Genomic DNA, 18,842 nt, shown 5'->3' on the forward strand with positions numbered 1-18,842 from the left:
CCGTGGTCTCCACTCGAGCACTTTTCGACCCCATCGGCCATCTTCTCTGCGTGCAATGTGGCCTGCCCATTGCCACTTCAGCTTGCTAATCCGGTGGGCTATGTCGGTGACTTTCGTTCGTCTACGGATCTCCTCATTTCTGATTCGATCACGTAGAGAAACTCCGAGCATAGCCCTCTCCATAGCTCGTTGAGCGACTTTGAGTTTTGAGATGAGGCCGATAGTGAAAGACCACGTTTCGGAGCCGTAAGTCATCACTGGTAACACACATTGATTAAAGACTTTCGTCTTGAGGCACTGAGGTATGTCGGACGAAAAGACATTACGTAGTTTCCCGAACGCTGCCCAACCGAGTTGGATTCGGCGGTTGACCTCTTTCTCGAAGTTGGACCTACCTAGTAGATGTACGAGTCAACAACTTCGAGTACCGAGTTCCCAACAGAGACTGGGATGGGCACAACATTGGCATTTGACATAAGTTTCGTCATAACATTAATGAAGAAAAAAGGGAATAAATAAAAATACATTACAACCCTAGGTCGAAAGTTAGGATTTACGGACCACATCGCCTGCGTATAAACAACACCTTTTACGGGCAAGTGTGATGAAAATTCTATTTTAGAACTCAACCGCAAAGATTTTGCTCAGCCCGTGACGGATATCTGGAGGCCGATTCTGAGTTCAGTTTGTTAACGTTTGATCTTGTTTTGATACGATCGTGACAATCGCTTTCGCTGGCAAGCGCGCGTCATAGAGCCGTTTCATTAAACATTTCGCTCGCACTAGTCGCACTTAATGGTGTGCGTGAGATGTACTGCGACCCGAGTCATCTATCTATCTATTAAGTAAGCCCTTTTATTCTGAGTTAGAGTATGTCTCTTAGCTCAGTGTACCGCTTGGCAAAGGCCTCCTCCAGCTCTTTCGATTGGGGTCTGTCGTGGGCCACTCTTCTCCAGTTTGGGCCCGCTGTGAGTTTGAGTTCATCCTCCCATCTTGTTCGAGGTCTCCTCTGGCTCCGTGTGCAACCTCTTGGGTAGCAATCCGTTACGATTTTGCCCCATTTTTCCTGCCTGTCTCACAACATGTGACCCAAGTCATACTTGATGATAAAAATAAATTAATAAAAAATTAAAAAACACGACTGCGAAAAAGCGAACTGAGAAGACAAAAATAATTTTTAGTTGTGTTAGTTACTCAACTTAATGAATGTAAAAAATTATTAGAATATGAGTGTTTAGTGAAGGGTATAAACAACAAACGCAAAAGTTTTATGCTCATTTAGGATCGTGACTGTACCTGTGTATTTTATTTCAATTGCAGTCGGGGACCTTGATGTATTGACATTTTCCCATTTAAAAGGTCCCCGACTGCAATTGAAATAAAATACACAGGTACAGTCACGATCCTAAATGAGCATAAAACTTTTGCGTTTGTTGTTTATAACCTTCACTAAACACTCATATTCTAATAATTTTTTACATTCATTAAGTTGAGTAACTAACACAACTAAAAATTATTTTTGTCTTCTCAGTTCGCTTTTTCGCAGTCGTGTTTTTTAATTTTTTATTAATTTATTTTATTTTATACTTTTTAGAATTTTTACATTCATTAAGTTGAGTAACTAACACAACTAAAAAATATTTTTATCTTTTCAGTTCGCCTTTTCGCAGTCGTGTTTTTTAATTTTTTATTTATTTAATTAATTTTGGGGTCATGATTTCGTTAATAATCATTTGAAGTCACTTTATATTACTTTTGCGAGGGCGTCCTCAGTACAGAAAGGCACGCAGAGCGCCGCATATATCGGGCTACGCCCGACTACTTTGGAACGCGTACAGTGCGCCACGAACGTCGGGCTACGCCCGACGCTTTGAGCAAGAGGGCACTGAAGGCGTCTTGGTAAGGGTACAGCGTGTCACGTATGTGGGCCTACGCCCGACACTTAGTATGAGAGAGTCAAAGGCGCCTGGCTTTGGACCGAGTGCAGCGCGCCACGTACGTCGGGCTACATCCCACTCTTTTACCATTAGGGCGCCGAAGGCGCCCGGGTTTAGAACGCGTACAACGCGGCTCGTACACGCCCGACGCTTTGAGTAAGAGGGCGCCGAAGGCGCCCGGCTTTGGTAACCGTACAGCGTGTCACGTACGTCGGGCTACGCCCGACACTTTTAGTATGAGAATGTTGAGGGGACTGGCTTTGGACCGCGTGCAGCGCGCCACGTACGTCGGGCTACGCCCGACGCTTTGAGTACGAGGCCGGCTTTGGTAATCATACAGCGTGTCACGCTACGCCCGATACTTTTAATATGATAGAGTCGAAGGCGCCTGGCTTTGGACCGCTTGCAGCGCGCCACGTACATCGGGCTACGCCAGAACCTTTAAGTATGAGGGCGCCGAAGGCGCCCGGCTTTGGTATGCGTACAGCGTGTCACGTACGTCGGACTACGCCCGACGCTTTGAGCAAGAGGACACTGAAGGCGTCTTGGTAAGGGTACAGCGTGTCACGTATGTGGGCCTACGCCCGACACTTAGTATGAGAGAGTCGAAGGCGCCTGGCTTTGGACCGAGTGCAGCGCGCCACGTACGTCGGGCTACATCCGACTCTTTTACCATTAGGGCGCCGAAGGCGCCCGGCTTTAGAACGCGTATAACGCGCCTCGTACACGCCCGACGCTTTGAGTAAGAGGGCGCCTTCGGCGCCCGACACTTTTAGTATGAGAAAGTAGAAGTCGCCTGGCTTTGGACCGCGCGCAGCGCGCCACGTACGTCGGGCTACGCCCGACTCTTTTAGTATGAGGGCGCCGAAGGCGCCCGGCTTTGGAACGCGTACAGCGCGCCACGTACGTCGGGCTACGCCCGACGCTTTGAGTATGAGGCCGGCTTTGGTAATCATACAGCGTGTCACGCTACACCCAATACTTTTAATATGAGAGATTTGAAGGTGCCTTTGGACTGCGTGCAGCGCGCCACGTACATCGGGCTACGCCAAAACCTTTAAGTGTGAGGGCGCCGAAGGTGCCCGGCTTTGGTATGCGTACAGCGTGTCACGTACGTCGGACTACGCCCGACACTTTTAGTATGAGAAAGTAGAAGTCGCCTGGCCTTGGACCGCGCGCAGTGCGCCACGTATGTACGTCGGGCTACGCCCGACTCTTTTAGTATGAGGGCGCCGAAGGCGCCCGGCTTTGGAACGCGTACAACGCGCCTCGTATGTCGGGCTACGGCCGATGCTTTGAGTATGAGGGCGCCAAAGGCGCCCGGCTTTGGTAAGCGTATAGCGTGTCACGTACGTCGGGCTACGCCTGACCCTTTTAGTGTGGGGGCGTCTTTGGCGCCTGGCTTTGGACCGAGTGCATATACTTGGACAAGTTGCAGGAAGCGCACATCTTTCTTACGCTCTGAGCCGTAGGCCCTACGTGGAGCTCACCCTTCGGCCTTAAAAAAAATGTCATCATCATCATAAATGTTAAAATTAAATCAAACCATACGGTTATAATGATACTTTCACGATTTGTTCTGCCAAAGTCGGTGCAGAGTTAGCTTAGACGGACTCTGTATCGTATCGATTAATAAATAGAAGTTATATTTTAAACTTTTCGATTCCATAAGCGCAATTACGAACATGTTTTAAAAACTATGAGTAGTATGTACTTACCTAATATAATATAATTATATTTTTTTATGATCAGCGGTCAAACCCTTTCCTTTTATTTTAATAAGTATCCCATTCAATAATAATATTTGGTTTTATGAGATTAGCTTCTCTTAACATATTTTGTCAATTCTTACTTTCTCAAAATGAAACTTGAACCCACATGTTGCATATATAGTATCAATCGGCTTTCAAAGCCCTTCATTTTGATACCCTACTCGATAGGTTTGCACGATATTTTTTTCTAAAGGTTGCGTAATATGGCGTATTAAGTCCGCCATATTGTTTTTATAATGACGTCACATAGCCTATGTTACCCGGGATGACGTAAGGATTCTAATGATGTATCATACGTCTAAATCGGTTAAGGCATTCAGAAGTTAAGGTGGAATAAAGAAACTCACATACATACAAACATGAACGCTGAAAACAATACACTCTTTTTGTTTGGGCAGTCGTGTAAAAACAGGAAGATCAAAACTTAAACAATTATTTACTTTAGTATCGGCCTTCTGATAATACTTATTGCGGATCCTGGGTACCATAATAAAGGGAAAAAACAGTATTACCTACTTTTTCTCTTTTATTATGCTCACAGTTTTTTCACCGGTTCTGAGGTTGGACGTGATTCAGCAAATGTGATCACAAACAATAGGCTTTTTACAATGAAATGGGTACAGTCACCAGCAATAATATGTTACACAATGAAGGCCGCAAAAATATCTGACACGATCTTATAAGTAGAGCCATAAGAGCGTGTCACATATTTGTGCGGCCTTGGAAGAGTAACATATTATTCAGGTGACTGTACAATTGTACATACCTATTCTCTTTCTAACGAAGTTTTTGAATATGTACTTCCTTACTGACACACAATTTTAGAATCTTAAAATCTAAAAACTTAAATAGTAAGTATTCAAATTAAAACACGTTTTTAATTTGAATGTTTCAAAACCTTTCGGCACAGTGCGGGATTACGAGTAAAATCACAAGTAGTATATTATAAATAATAATTTAATTTAGATAAACCAGACTACAATAAATTATCGTCATAAAAAACCTTAATTATGTATATGGTAAGGTACTTTAAAATACAAATTTTAGAAGTCCAGAAGGTATTTACATTTTAGAATGATTAATTATCTTATGCATGCTACTAGTTACATAAATAAAAAAAATATTTTTGTATTGTCCATATTTTTTTAGCTTTTTATCAGTGTACCCAATGTCATTTCGCTTGCTGATCTTTAGGTTAGGTAATTGTATGATTATTTGATTAAATATAAATAAACATTTCACTATTTGATTATATCTTTTTATTGCTAAATAGTTCATTGCACAAAATAATTAGGTGTAAACTTATAACTTTGACTTTATTTGACTTTAATTTTATAATTATGATAATCATGCGTAACCCATGATGACGAGTATGACCATCACATAATAAAGTAGTCGCTGTCACTTTTTACATTTATATTGTCAAATAGGAGACTTGTGTGAAAAGAGTAAATGAAATGTGTCAAATAGAGTATCATTATTGATTACTATATCATTACTACTATTAGTCAGTCAGTTTACAAAATAAAAATACATATGTCAGGTAAGATAACTTTTTTGACATCTCAGGATTCAGATATCGGAATATGCACAGATCATTGAAAGAAAACAAGTTTAAAATAAGGATATTAAAATTTAATACAAACCTACTTATTTTAAATACTAAACCTTTTAATAAATAAATATTAAAAATATAAATACTTAAAATAGTTTACATTATATGATTAATTGATTACTTATATCAGTAAGTATCAGACTACGGTACAGTTTTGGAACGATGATTTTGGGCAATTTGGCGCCACGTAGATACCGAAAATTAGTAAATTAATAAATTTAATAATGTTTATCAATAAGTTAGGTTAGATATATTGAAACGTTGAAAACATTATTAATTTACTAGTTTTGTCAGTTTGTTAGATTTCACTTCTACTAATGTTTGTCGATCCTTTTCGCGGGTTTTCTTGATACAGATATATTTTTTACTTACACGGAGGACCCAAATCCGAATGCTTTCAAACTGTATATTTATAATAATTATAATGTTTACCCCAATTAACTTGTTTTGGTTTTTTCACCAGACCTTTTCGGTGTTCGTAATCATCGTTTAAAAACCGTCATGTAGTAGTATTGTCTTGTCTAACAGACGTAAAAAATCTACCGGAACTTTGGGAATTAGCTGTTTCGTTTAATTTAGTCGAGTCATATAACAGCACAGGTAATCCGAAGCGAGTTAGTTAAAATCTAGGTTGAATTCAAATTGCTAAAATTTTATTTAGCAAAAAACAGTTAAGTGCAACCGAGGTAAATGGGTATTTCTTGAATACGGTTGGTCGGAACGCCATCTATTATGTTAAGTTTTATTTCCAAGTAGCTCAGGCTTTTATTTATCACTAGATCTGACCCTGATGACGGGAGCTCGTAATTCACATTGTTTAAAAAAATAACTCAAATAGACGCAATAACCCCATAGTTGCATTTATCCCGGTTGACCTTAGAAGAGTTATAATATGTAAAAAGTACATACATTATTTTGTTTTGTTTTGTTTCTGAAACTGTCATATAAAATGATAAATTGATAGAAAAATTAACAGCTGCCATGCTACTGTTATTATGGACTCGACTGTCAAAATATTTAGGTTAGATTTAGTGCGTAAAGCTTTTATATCCGGGATTCGTTCTTTTGAACGGAACCCTAAAAGCGTTTTAGTTTGCCGTAATTGCTTAAAAATATTTTTATTTTACGATACTACTCCTAAAGTTGGCTGTATGGGCAAAGTATTACCTAATTTTCATAAAAAACAACGGGATTCTACTCTATATACTCAAAAATTCGTTGACTAATATTATTTTAGGATTTTTTGTCTTGATTAAACGTTTTTAACAAAATGACATTTTAATTAAAATTACAATCATTGAACTAAAATAAAAATAGAATCATCTTTAAAATATAATTTAGCTTTGATACATAAACGCACAGGTTTGTGAAAATTATCGACAATATGCAGTAATAATTTTTTGTCACACAGTTCACACACACAATCGATAAAAATGATAAATGTCCCGCTCACATATTAATATCCCAGTAATATAATTCAATACGTGTTTTATGTAGCGTCAGATAGATTTTAATAACGTTGCGTTAACGGTAACGGTATTAAACCCATACAGCGTCTATAATAAGTCTCACTAAAACGTTATGCAAGCCACACATTCCTCAATTCAAGTCGAATAATACATTGTTTCTAAAGGTAACATTCCGATAGCTGCACTACTGTTGCGGCATTACCAGGCGTGGCTCTCTCCGCGATTTCGTCGCGTCGCTATAAGTAGGCCCACACCAATATTGGTGTCTAGCAGTAGTAGTTACCGCGCACCGCTACGGAATGGACGCCTATAGCTGCAAACCCTGTTTCCATCCATTCCCGTGGGTAACGTATTACTGCCGCGATTATGACATCAGTCAATCCGTCACTCATCTCATATTATCGAGTAAATTGACAGACACAGCTCCCGCGAGCGAGCGTGTATGAGGAATGTTATGGAAGTGAAGGAAGCGAAAGAGGTATGTCAGGATCAAGAAGCGGAATTTCTCATAGCAGAAGTCAAATGTCAAGAGGGATTGACTACTGTGTTTCATCGACAATTCCAGTTATCGATGTTATTCTGCTTATCCTTAGAAGACTCTCTCCTAATACTAGACCATGTAAGGACTATCCTAGATTGGTGAGGATCTAACACTGTGAAACTAAAACTTGAAAAAATACTAGATAGGATTCCGGACTATGACATAATTCGCGATAATGCTGATTTTATAGCAAAACGTGATTACAGCCAAAACAGTGTTACACAGAAAATAATGACCATTTTCTATTACTACAGAGACGATGAAAAAAATATAATTAGTATAGATTTATATATTATATATTTCGATTTTGTTATTCTGAATGAAGGTTAACACTTTTAGGTATATTTGTTTAATTCATGTTAAGATAATACATTATACCGGGTGTGGCCTGTAACATGAGCAAAAAATTAAAGTGAAAAGTGATTACAGCCAAAACAGTGTTACACAGAAAATAATGACCATTTTCTATTACTACAGAGACGATGAAAAAAATATAATTAGTATAGATTTTTATATTATATATTTCGATTTTGTTATTCTGAATGAAGGTTAACACTTTTAGGTATATTTGTTTAATTCATGTTAAGATAATACATTATACCGGGTGTGACCTGTAACATGAGCAAAAAATTAAACTGTAGGCTGTACTCCTCATACTGACCAACATTTGTTCAGCGACTTTTAAAAATAACTTGTGGTTTGATTTTTATTACACTTTAAAGTTTATTCTAAGACGCAATGTATTGCGAATTTTGTTATGTTTAAGGCGTGACAAGCAACGTCAATCACAATAATATGGCGTGGCGATGGCGTCCATTGAAGATAATATTTATTTTGTATGAAAAATAGGGAGTCTAAATACTTCATAATTTTTAAAAGTTGTTGAACAAAAGTGTCACCGTTTGAGGAGTACAATCTATGTTTTAATTCTTTGCTCATGTTGCAGGCCACACCGTGTATAATAAAATAAATGTATTTTCTGTTTTATCTATTATTTTACTAATCTAAAAGTCTAATTTCATTACTTAAACGATGTCGTGTTAAGTGACAAATACTAATCGATAGCCGATAAAACACAGTAGTCAATCCCTCTTGACATTTGATTTCTGCTTTGAGAAATTCCGCTCCTGACTCAGGACCGTAGCAAGTGGAAATCCGTGGTCTCTGCCTACCTTTCCGGATAATCGGCGTGATTATATGTATGTATGTATGTGTGTATGTATGTACTCCGCACCAATAATGTCGCAACTAATGCATCTGCAGTTGCCAACCGAATGTCACCTTTAAAATGCATTTAAAGACGAAACACTTTACGCCCGTCTTTATACTTCAAAAAGCTATATCTGTCACTATAAAACGGCTATAGATACACAAACTCTTTAAGTAATAATATTGATGAATTTCTATCATTATATTTAATTTTATAGTTGTAGGTTTTGGAAAATGGTAGCTGCATTTAAATTATACTAAAATTACAAATTAACATCAATCGGTGATCACATTCGTCCTTTACCAAAAACATTTTTATTTTTTTAAACTAAACGAGAATTTATATAAAATGGACTAAATCTGACATCTAACTACTAACTAGATTTAGCGCTGTAAAGTTTTAGTTCCTGGTGAAATACGAACGCTTCTTGTTTTATAATATTTTGGAAAATAGATCGATCTGAGAGTGATTTATGAAGAAGTTTAAAAGTGACATTAAATGCATTTATCAAATCTTTGAATGGGAAAGGTTTTTTTTTAATAAAATAAGTACCTATCTCTAAGCTACAAAATTGTGATGTTATGTAGCGGAACGAATACATTTCTAAATCTACGTTTTTAAATAAATATTTCTACAAAATTTTACACAAAACAGTCTTAATATAAATAAATAGACGACTATAACCGAAAACGACTATAATTATATCGTAAGTAGTATCTACAGTTACTCTCTAAAATATAAAGTCCTATTAGGGAAATCATCAGTCCTTTGAATTTCATAATTTTAGTAAATTGTTAAAGTAAATAAATACCATATTAGGCGGGATTTAAAGCCAATAAAGTCATATGCGTGAGATGCAACTGGACTTCACACAAAACTTAGCTTGCTCCGGTCAATGTCAATATTTATTAAAGACCGAATGATTCAATCAATGAGAGAAATTTAGAATAAAGGAATAGTTCCGTACGTTGACGTTAATAAATTTAAAGAAGACTAAATTATTCATCAAGTAGATTAAACCAGTAACTAAGAGAAATTTTAATATCCTATCAAACTTTAAGTGGCACTTCGTAAGCGTGTGACAACCCTAAACTCGAATTTCCATTTTAGTCGAAACTGATCTTCCTTCTCGCTCCGCTGTCGCTCGCCGCCGCATCACTCTTTCTCTTTCTAACAGCAGGCAGTTCCTTATCAGGTTTTTCTTTAGGGGTGGTCTCATTTTCTAGTCTCATTTCAACGCAGTCTTTATCTTTTTGCGTAGTTTCCATCGTGTTCGATTTGAATCCGATCCAGTTTTCGCCGTCGCGCGTAGACCAATCCCATTCGCCTGGTAACGCTGACTCGGTTGCGAAGTCGAAATTATATTTCTTTGTCATGGCGACTTGATCCCTGGAACAAATGAAACATTATATTTACATACGCCTATACACATTTCACGTCAGGGGATTCTTATGGCATTTAGGGTTTTTATTAAATTGGAAATTCTATAGCGTAAGTATAGAACAACCAATTCAGCTAGGACCCGAAATGGCGCAACAATCGCGGAGCGTGATGGTACCTACAATCCCACTTGTTAATGAATATATATATACAGAGCTAAAGTGTCCTATACATATACACGGTGGCTAAAAAATAACTGCATTCCCGTTGCCAGGGATTATACTGAGCAACTTTTACTAAGGGACCAACCTCGAAATCGCGAAAAAAATTTTTGACTGTTGGATACATTTTGGCTGGTCCATTTTATATGAGAAAGTAAATTCTTTTTTCGTGATTTCGGGGTTGGTCGCATAGTAAAAGTTGCTCAGTATAATCCCAAAACCTCCCTGGCAACTGGAATGCAGTTATCTTTAGCCACTGTGTATATACGGCACTTTAGCTCTTATCCCTAAAACTTTACTCCTAGCCACGTCAAATTAAGCCGAAATTGGGCAATCTGCGGAAATAATTCGTGTAGTATTGAAAATTGGTACAAGCATACCTTGTGGTGTCCAGATAAACATACTAAAAGTCCTCGAGGGTAGGGGGTGTGCTGAGGGTGTAGAAAGGGGGTTGAAGGTACCTTTTTTCATATTTTTGCTCATATCTCGAATATCTGTACGAATAGCATTATAATTACTTTGGACAAAAATTTTAACATTAAATTTGCTACAAATTTGGTTATGTTTATTTTTACTCTGCGATCAATACTTTAGGAGCTCCAGGCTGTTAAAGTTAAATAAGAGATAAAAAATAGACGGTTTAAGAAAACGTCGTTTTTTCGTAATTGATCATCATAAATAAAATTTTTAGTTTAGAATAAGCAAGCTAAGCATCCTGCTGATAAAATATAAAAAAAACCGGCCAAGAGCATGTCGGGCCATGCTCAGTGTAAGGTTCCGTAGTTACCCGTCCGTCAAAATAGACTATTTGCAAAAACTCAAAAACTGCTAGACCGATTAGGTTCGCTATATTTTTCCTTGAAAGTCTTTACTAAGCTTTACTTGTATTATTTTCAAATTTTTTGGACCCATGGTTCAAATATTAGGGGAACTAAAGTGGAAAACACAACTTTTTTTCTTTCAAATCGATTATTTCCGAAAATATTAAGTTGATCAAAAAATGGTCCTTAAAGACCCTTATTCATTTTAAAAGACCTATCCAACAACACCCCACACTATAAGGTTAACGCGAAAAAAAAATTCATCCCCACTTTAATGTAGGGGAGCCACCTTAAAAAAATATTTTTTCTAGTTTATATTTTACGACTTTGTCAGCGTAACTGATTTATATATTCGTGTCAAATTTAATCATAAAAATTAGAATTTTTTTTTATGGTGGCTGCCCTACATTAAAGGGGGGATGAAATTATTTTCGCTTCCACCCTATAGTGTGGGATGTCTTTGGATAGGTCTTTTAAAACGAATACGGGTCTTAAAGAACCATTTTATGATCAACTCAATATTTTCGGAAATAATCGATCTGAAAGAAAAAAAGTTGTGTTTTACCCTTTAGTTCCCCTAACTTTTGAACCATGGGTCCAAAAAATATGAAAAAAATCGTGAAAAGATAGCTTCGTAAAGACTTTCAAGGAAAAATATAGCGAACCTAATCGGTATAGCTGTTTTTGAGTTTTGGCAAATAGTCTATTTTGACAGACGAATAACTACGGAACCCTACACTGAGCATGGCCTGACATGCTCATGGCCTGTTTGTTTTATATTTTATCAGCAGGTTGCTTAGCTTGCTTACTCTAAACTAAGAAATAACCAAATTTGTAGGAAATTTAATGTTAAAATTTTTGTCCAAAGTAATTATAATGCTATTCGTACAGATATTCGAGATATGAGCAAAAATATGAAAAAAGGTACCTTCAAACCCCCCCCCCCCCACACCCTCAGCACACCCCCTACCCTCGAGGACTTTTAGTATGTTTATCTGGACAGCACAAGGTATGCCTGTACCAATTTTCAAAACTACACGAATTATTTCCGCAGATTTTTCTAATTTGCTTAGGCTATCCCAAAAAAAGCAGAAACATGAGCACGGAGGCGTAGAAACCACGTAGGTATTGCTTAAAATACGGCGTATGGCTGTTTGGTGGTCTCAGTCACTCCAATATTGGAAGATCGAGATTGAGGTAATGTTCGTACCTGGCTATAGATTCTTGCAGCACGTTGGCGCAATTGTCCATGCGGGCTTCCTCTTCTAAATGTGCCTCGGGGAAGAGGCGCCGGCGCACCGGGTTGTGGGGGGAGATGCGGCGCATGGCTCTTTGGTGTAGGTTCTGAAACAAGAGGGAAAGGTTTTTAATTATGTGGTGGACTTTAAGTAACCTACATTTAAAAACACATCATTCAAATCCCACTACCACTGCATAACAATGTATGTATGTATGTAAATACTAAAATCTTGCATTAAAAAAAATAAAAAAGTGATGGTATAGTTAGGTTGGGCATTTTTACTTTACAATATAAATAGATTGTGTCCTATAAAGGGTTAAAATAATATACTCTTTAAGCTTAACGCTAAGATTACGAATAATTATAAAGTCTAACATATGATTAATAAAGTCTGAATGCATTATCACCTCTATTTAGTTACATATTTCAATTGTAGATGTGTAATAGTTATCAGTACCTACTGAAACCCCAAAATACGAAGTTATCCTATTAACATGCTATTAACGACAGTCTGAAACATATTCTCTAGTAAACAGTCCAAATTTAGTCCAACATTGTCAATTAAGCACTTATTGATTGCACAAAGCTATTTGCGGCGATGCAATTGATCTAAGGCTATATTTAGCGTGTTCCAAATGGAAGTTTCAATAGAATAAAGTCGCATGTTGGTACAAAAGGGACTGATTAGTGTGCCACTTGCGGCTTTCTTCTCATATGGCGTTGGTCGTGAGTGTACCCGCGTCGCCGCGAAGGATTTGGGTCGCAGATCGTATGTCAATGTAGTTACCTATCAGTGTCGTGGCGTCAAACTTTGTCGTTGGGCAAGTAACAGGTAATTTGGCATGCTATCCTTTGAGACGTAAGGCGTATGATGGACACTGTTAACGGCGTGATGAAGCAGATGTCACTTTTTAACACCGCGGATTGGAAAAGAGGAGAACAGCTAACTAGAGTATGGGCATCTATTGCCAACAATCGTGTCAAGTGGTGTCGCCTAAGCGTAGGCTGCTCCATACATTCTTGCCCCAATTTCCCTTGCTTTAAACGGATTTTTATGAAATTCAGCACACTAGGTTTTTTTAACCTTAAGACATAAGATGCCTTTTAATCCTTGTATCCCTGATAACATCCTCTAAGTGGGTAGAATGGGGGTTTTATATTAAGTAAGTAAGATAGTATATGAAGGGAAGGGACTTCAAACTGCAAGTATTTTTCGTGGACGAAGACGCAGCTAAGCTGTCATAAAAGGGCCATCGACCAGCAAAACTCTATAACGACCATTCTCAGATGTTGCAACTGCACATCCGCCAGTAATCCGCCGCTTTATATTACATTAACATATTAATTGTTATTACATTACTTAAATTTGTATGAAGTAATCAACTTTTTGAGAAAATCCATTCAAAAAGGGGTCTTTTTCTCGAAGTTCTAACGTTCAAATTGTGTTATCACTTTTCAATCTTCTCAAACATGGTCGGGAAACTCAAATAGGTTCAACTATGCGTTATTAAATTCCGTAACACTACTTACAAAAATTTTTAAAACAGCCTAAATCACAAAAAGTAGCTTTAAGTAATTCGAAATTTAAGTTTAATATAGTCACACTGATTTGCCTTTTAAAAATGCATGAACTATAAAATGCAGTTACGATCTTTTACATAAAAAGGGCGGGATTACTTTTCGAAGGTGTAACGTTTTAATTATGCTCGTAATATTTGTAGCTTGTAATTTAATGTAACACGTAACACGTTTAATTAGAGTGAAGTGTAGAAGATGTTTAATGGTTTAGAAGAAAATTAGGCGTCCGTGTTCGGATGAAGAATTTAACTCCAATCGAAACTTAAATCGGCACTTAACAACAAAATCGGTTTTATGATATTGATCAAAATGTATTAATCTGCTTATTTTTTTTACAGTATGGTGGTTTTTTGTAATAGTTACTACTAGAAGCAAAGAGAATATAGTATAGAGGCGTATTGTCAAAGTAAATTTTGCAGTCACAGTAAATTTACTTCCATTATTCGACGCCGGGTTAAAACTTTTAGAACGCCATTTGATATTTGTTCTTTAACTGATGTGTTAAAATTTTTAAATATAAAACGGTGTCGCCATCTACACTAGCATAGGCCATATGGCGCCATCTTTACGAGCATAATTTTTTCTTGATTTTCGGAGGCACGTTTTTTTCTTAGACTTTATTTATCTTATACGGAGTTATTATATAGTAATCATAACCCTCCTTTTGCGTTGCCGTAGTCGGGTAAAAAACTATATAGTAACCTACTGCAGCAGCATGACTAGCGATATCGCTGCTACATTTCGCTGTGTACTGATTAGACGCTTGCGCATATTCATGAAGGGCATTAGGGCGCATCGCGTGTCCATCTTCACGCGCATGCGTGTACAATAGAAATGCACACGCTTCAGTGCAAGTGTATTTCGGTGAAAAATGCGTTTAGATCAAAGGTTTTCAATATTTTTGGCGGCAAGCTTCTGTATAATGTATGAAATTAGCGTTTTAACATGTAACGATTTTTCATGGTGGATCGCGTGCCAGAGCCTTTCTGCAGAAGATATTATGCGTGTTGAAAATATAATCTAATGTAGGTACAGTCAGCATAACTTAATAATGGCGTATGAAGATCTGCCACCCTCGGATACTTTTCAGTTCGCGTTCAAACTATCTTCAACAGTTTCATTATTCTATATATGTGTGTCTTTGTGTCTCATTTTGTTAAGTTGTTACAGAAAGATACTTTTCATTTTGACGCATAGTCTGATACGCTATTTTTAATGCTGACTGTACAATGTCTTGACATTTCAACATCACACCCTAACAGCATGCAATGCACCATTTTGCAGTCCAATTAACACTTGAACATCAATTCCTAACACTCAAATACACGCAGTAAACATCTCTATTCCACTGGTACAGCGTTCAAAATTAAGTGACTAAAGTCGCTTTAAAGGGCAGAACTGAACAGTGGCTATATAACGGCACTAACCACTGCTAATCCGAGGTGCTAAAAACGGGATGCATTTTGTAATGCAAGAGTTCATTTTGTATCCTTATGAAGTTGTAAAAACGTTCTCACTTGATATAATGGTATAATTGAACTCTTTGAATAGGTACAGTTGCAGAATTCATTTCCGACTCATTTCGTACTTTTGTCACAGTGACAATCAATATGAAAGTAGCTAGAAACCTTTATATGTATTATTGTCACTGTGACAAGGTACGAAATGGATCGTAAATCAAATTTTTTGACTGTACATATCAATGAAAGGTTTCTGTTACTGGGTTTTTAAACTACACATATCGTAAAGGTTAATGGAGAATTAAAAAAAAAAGTAAACAAAAGACACTCGAACTTCATTTTCACACATCCTCTCATTGTGAGTCCGATGTTTAATAAACAAAGAGTTTTAAAAACGGTCACATGTCGACAAGCGCCGACGCTCTGATGAATGAAAATGATAGATTAAAATAACCGTCAAGTTGGATTACTGGTGATAGTGGAGGGTGGAAGCCCTAAACGACGGCGTTGCATGAACAAAAGATTTCCTTTGGCAGGATTGGTCCTTAGGACCCAAGGATGGATTTAAGAAGTGGAGCCACCGAGATTTTTGATGTAATTTTTTTGGGGGGGGGGGGGCTCTCAACTTTATCTTGATACCTATATAATTTTAGTTACTAGGCCAAGTTTGGTATCGTTTTCGTATAAATCGGGGATGCCAAATTCATTTATGATATCATTCCGGCACCATTCCGAAGTAAAAACACATAAAATATGAAAAAAAATTTTTTTTATTCCTCTTCACGCTTAAACTGCTGAACCAATTCAGTTGAAATTTGGTAGAGAGATGGTTTGAGTCCCAGGGAAGAATATAGGGGATACTTTTAATCTCAAAAATAATCCCTAAGGGGTGTAAAAAGGGAGGTGGAAATTTGTATGGGGATTCAATAACCGCTGAACCGATTTAGATAAAATTTGGTATAGAGATAGTTTGAGTCCCGGGGAAGAATATAGGATAGTTTTCATTCCAAAAAAATCCCTTAAAAATGAAAGGTAAGGTGTAGGATTGTATGGGAAATCAATAAACGCTGAACCGATTTGGATGAAATCTATGTCTACATCTTTGATTTAGTTGAAAATGATACTACACTTGACTTAGAACCTAAACTTAAAGAATTAATAACCTCAGACGTCACAGACGCTGCATCAAAAATCTGGGTGGCTCCACTTCTTAAATCCATCCTTGGGTCCCAAGGACCATTCCTGCCAAAGGAAATATCTTGTTCATGCAACGCCGTGGTTGACCTTTTTATGCTCTGAGCACACTCAACTATGACAGATAGGGTAACTTTAGACAATATTTTTTGACTATGAACTAATCTAGCTTAGTTCAACAATTTACCTTAAAACTGGTGAATCCTGATTCACAAATATAAAAAAAACTCTGCTGTCAGCTACGTTCATATAATTGGGGAATATTTGACCCCAGTTACCCAACTTGACGGAACTGACTAGGGTTGCAAATAGAAAAAAAACCAAATGTTTTTTTTCAAAATTATGGAAAAAAACATGAAAAAAAACCTGACACCCTGGTTTTTTTTCTAAATTAGGTTTTTTTTTCAGATAAACAAAAATATGCCACAATAACGGTTTTTCGTGATTTATTTATATAAGTAACTTAAAACTAAGTAATTTTTGGGGACTCCCTGAATTCCCCGATGCGGCGACGAGAGGCGTTGGTGTTGCCAACAATAACTACCACTACAGATTTCATTTATGTTGTTATTAATCAAAGTTGTTAAATTAAATTGGTTTAATGGTTAACATAAAGTCTAAAACAAGTAAAACAACCGTATAAAAGTATTAACTGCCTTGCAAATTTTGAGTATTCATACTTTTGAAAAAAACGTACTCCAGAAAAAAAACGGTTTTTTTCACGGTTTTTTTTTTCATGTATTTTTTCAAGTCAGAAAAAAAACCGTTTTTACAACCCTAGAACTGACTACTATCACTGTCATCAGATAGCGTACTCGTAAGCATAAGTCATTTCAAGACGTCAGAAGTCCTGCCAGTTAAGTATCCAATTGTACAAAAAAATTAAATTGAAAGAAAAACCCCAAGTCCACAGTCATTTCAAAAATCAAATCCAGATTTACAATTGCGTGATTAAATTCTTGTTACATAAAAAAAATCACAGCATCAATATTGCACAACTGGACAATCACATCCGTTAAATGAAATCATGTAGGCGTAAAACTCTAATGCTAGCGTCCAGCTTTTGAATTCAGAACAAAGCATCCAACATTGTGACAGAAAGTCTTTCAAGGACCCGATGGCTGGCCGTTGAACTGAACCCGTAACCAACACTGCTGCAAAGGATGTCTGCCGTCACGCTCCGGGACGCCCGGTTATGGACTTTTACTCTCTACAAGAGGAAAGTTATTGCTTTTAGTGAAACTTGTTCCTGTTCAAATGTAGGATTTACGGTGGTGGGGAATTTCTGTCGTTTGTTATGAAACGGAAATAGAATACTTGGTGGTCGATTTTTTACGTGATGAAGGTAAGATAAAGCTGCATCTTACAGACATAATTTGAAAGAAATATTATTTATTATAAAGTAAGTATGTAAGTGTTGAAACACGACCATGTTACAGGGCCAAGATACTTGACGGACGGTTAAGCGAGGCGGCTACTGGATTAAAAAAAAAATCAATTTAGCAGTACCTAATTAGGTACTCTTATTATAGATTGGGTAAAACCCGAATAGGTACATGCGCCAGTTGGAAAGGTCTCCCTTTAAAAACTCTAACTTTCCAATGTAGAAACGAAAAAAAATTGTTTGAAGGAGAAAGAAATATTGGGAATAGAATTTCTTTCCTAACGACTTACAGCGCGTGTGCTTGTAAGCTATTTAGAAATATTAAAACTCCCTTTATGTGAATAATACTTAAAATAAAACTATTAGTAAGTAGGCCGGAGTGGTAACTCCATGAGCATTCTACTTTTAGCTGCTCGAGCCGTATTCAAACCCCGTGACCCAGGAAATTCCTAGAACCATCATAAACCGTCACAGCACCTCGGAAGCGATCTATATTTGTGCCGTTCAGCACCTTGCACGTGCACTGAACCATTTACTGTAAGAGTTCTGTTTTCAGAAATAGTTCGTTAGCGGAAAGAAGAATTTTGTTCGTTTGTCTCAAATTCCGAAGATTTCACAGCCGTAATCCAAATATAAGTGCAGGTAAAGTCACAGTCGACGGTTAAGGTATCCAAGTTCGCGCACCGCGGAAGCGTGCTATATGAGTGCGCAGGGACGGTAATTGGGCCGCGCACGCGCTCAACGACCCGCTTCCTGCGGCGGGTGCATCCGAAACTGATACCCTTTTATGCTTTATTGGGATGGTAGATTTTTTGTCATGACTTGTCAGTGTGGAAGCGGTGTAGTTTGCATCTTCCTGGTTGGCGCGGATGTGCGAAAGCGAGGCGCAAACCGCCGCGCCAATCCGCCGCTTCCTTACAGGTACAAGATGCCTTTGTAAGCTTTATAGTAGCGTACCTAAGTCTTTCCAAACTATGAAGTGTTTCTGGTTAAGCAGATCCCAACAAAAACATAAATGTG

At 37.5% G+C, this 18,842-nt stretch overlaps 1 protein-coding gene across 1 annotated transcript in view; it reads right to left on the reverse strand.

Annotated features, from left to right (window-relative positions):
- Window positions 1–9,558: 9,558 nt before the first annotated feature.
- Window positions 9,559–18,842, reverse strand: part of LOC134794949 (uncharacterized) — a 50,685-nt gene continuing 41,401 nt past the window's right edge. Inside the window, exons 2-3 of the mRNA XM_063766820.1 lie at window positions 12,177–12,310; window positions 9,559–9,933 (exon numbers count right to left, since the gene is read on the reverse strand). Coding sequence (XP_063622890.1) covers window positions 9,651–9,933; window positions 12,177–12,292 — 399 coding nt within the window. The 5' untranslated portion in view covers window positions 12,293–12,310 and the 3' untranslated portion in view covers window positions 9,559–9,650. The remainder of the gene's footprint in view (window positions 9,934–12,176; window positions 12,311–18,842) is intronic.

Source organism: Cydia splendana, chromosome 11 (genome assembly GCF_910591565.1).
Source record: "Cydia splendana chromosome 11, ilCydSple1.2, whole genome shotgun sequence".
In the NCBI taxonomy this organism is placed as follows: Eukaryota; Metazoa; Arthropoda; class Insecta; order Lepidoptera; family Tortricidae; genus Cydia; species Cydia splendana.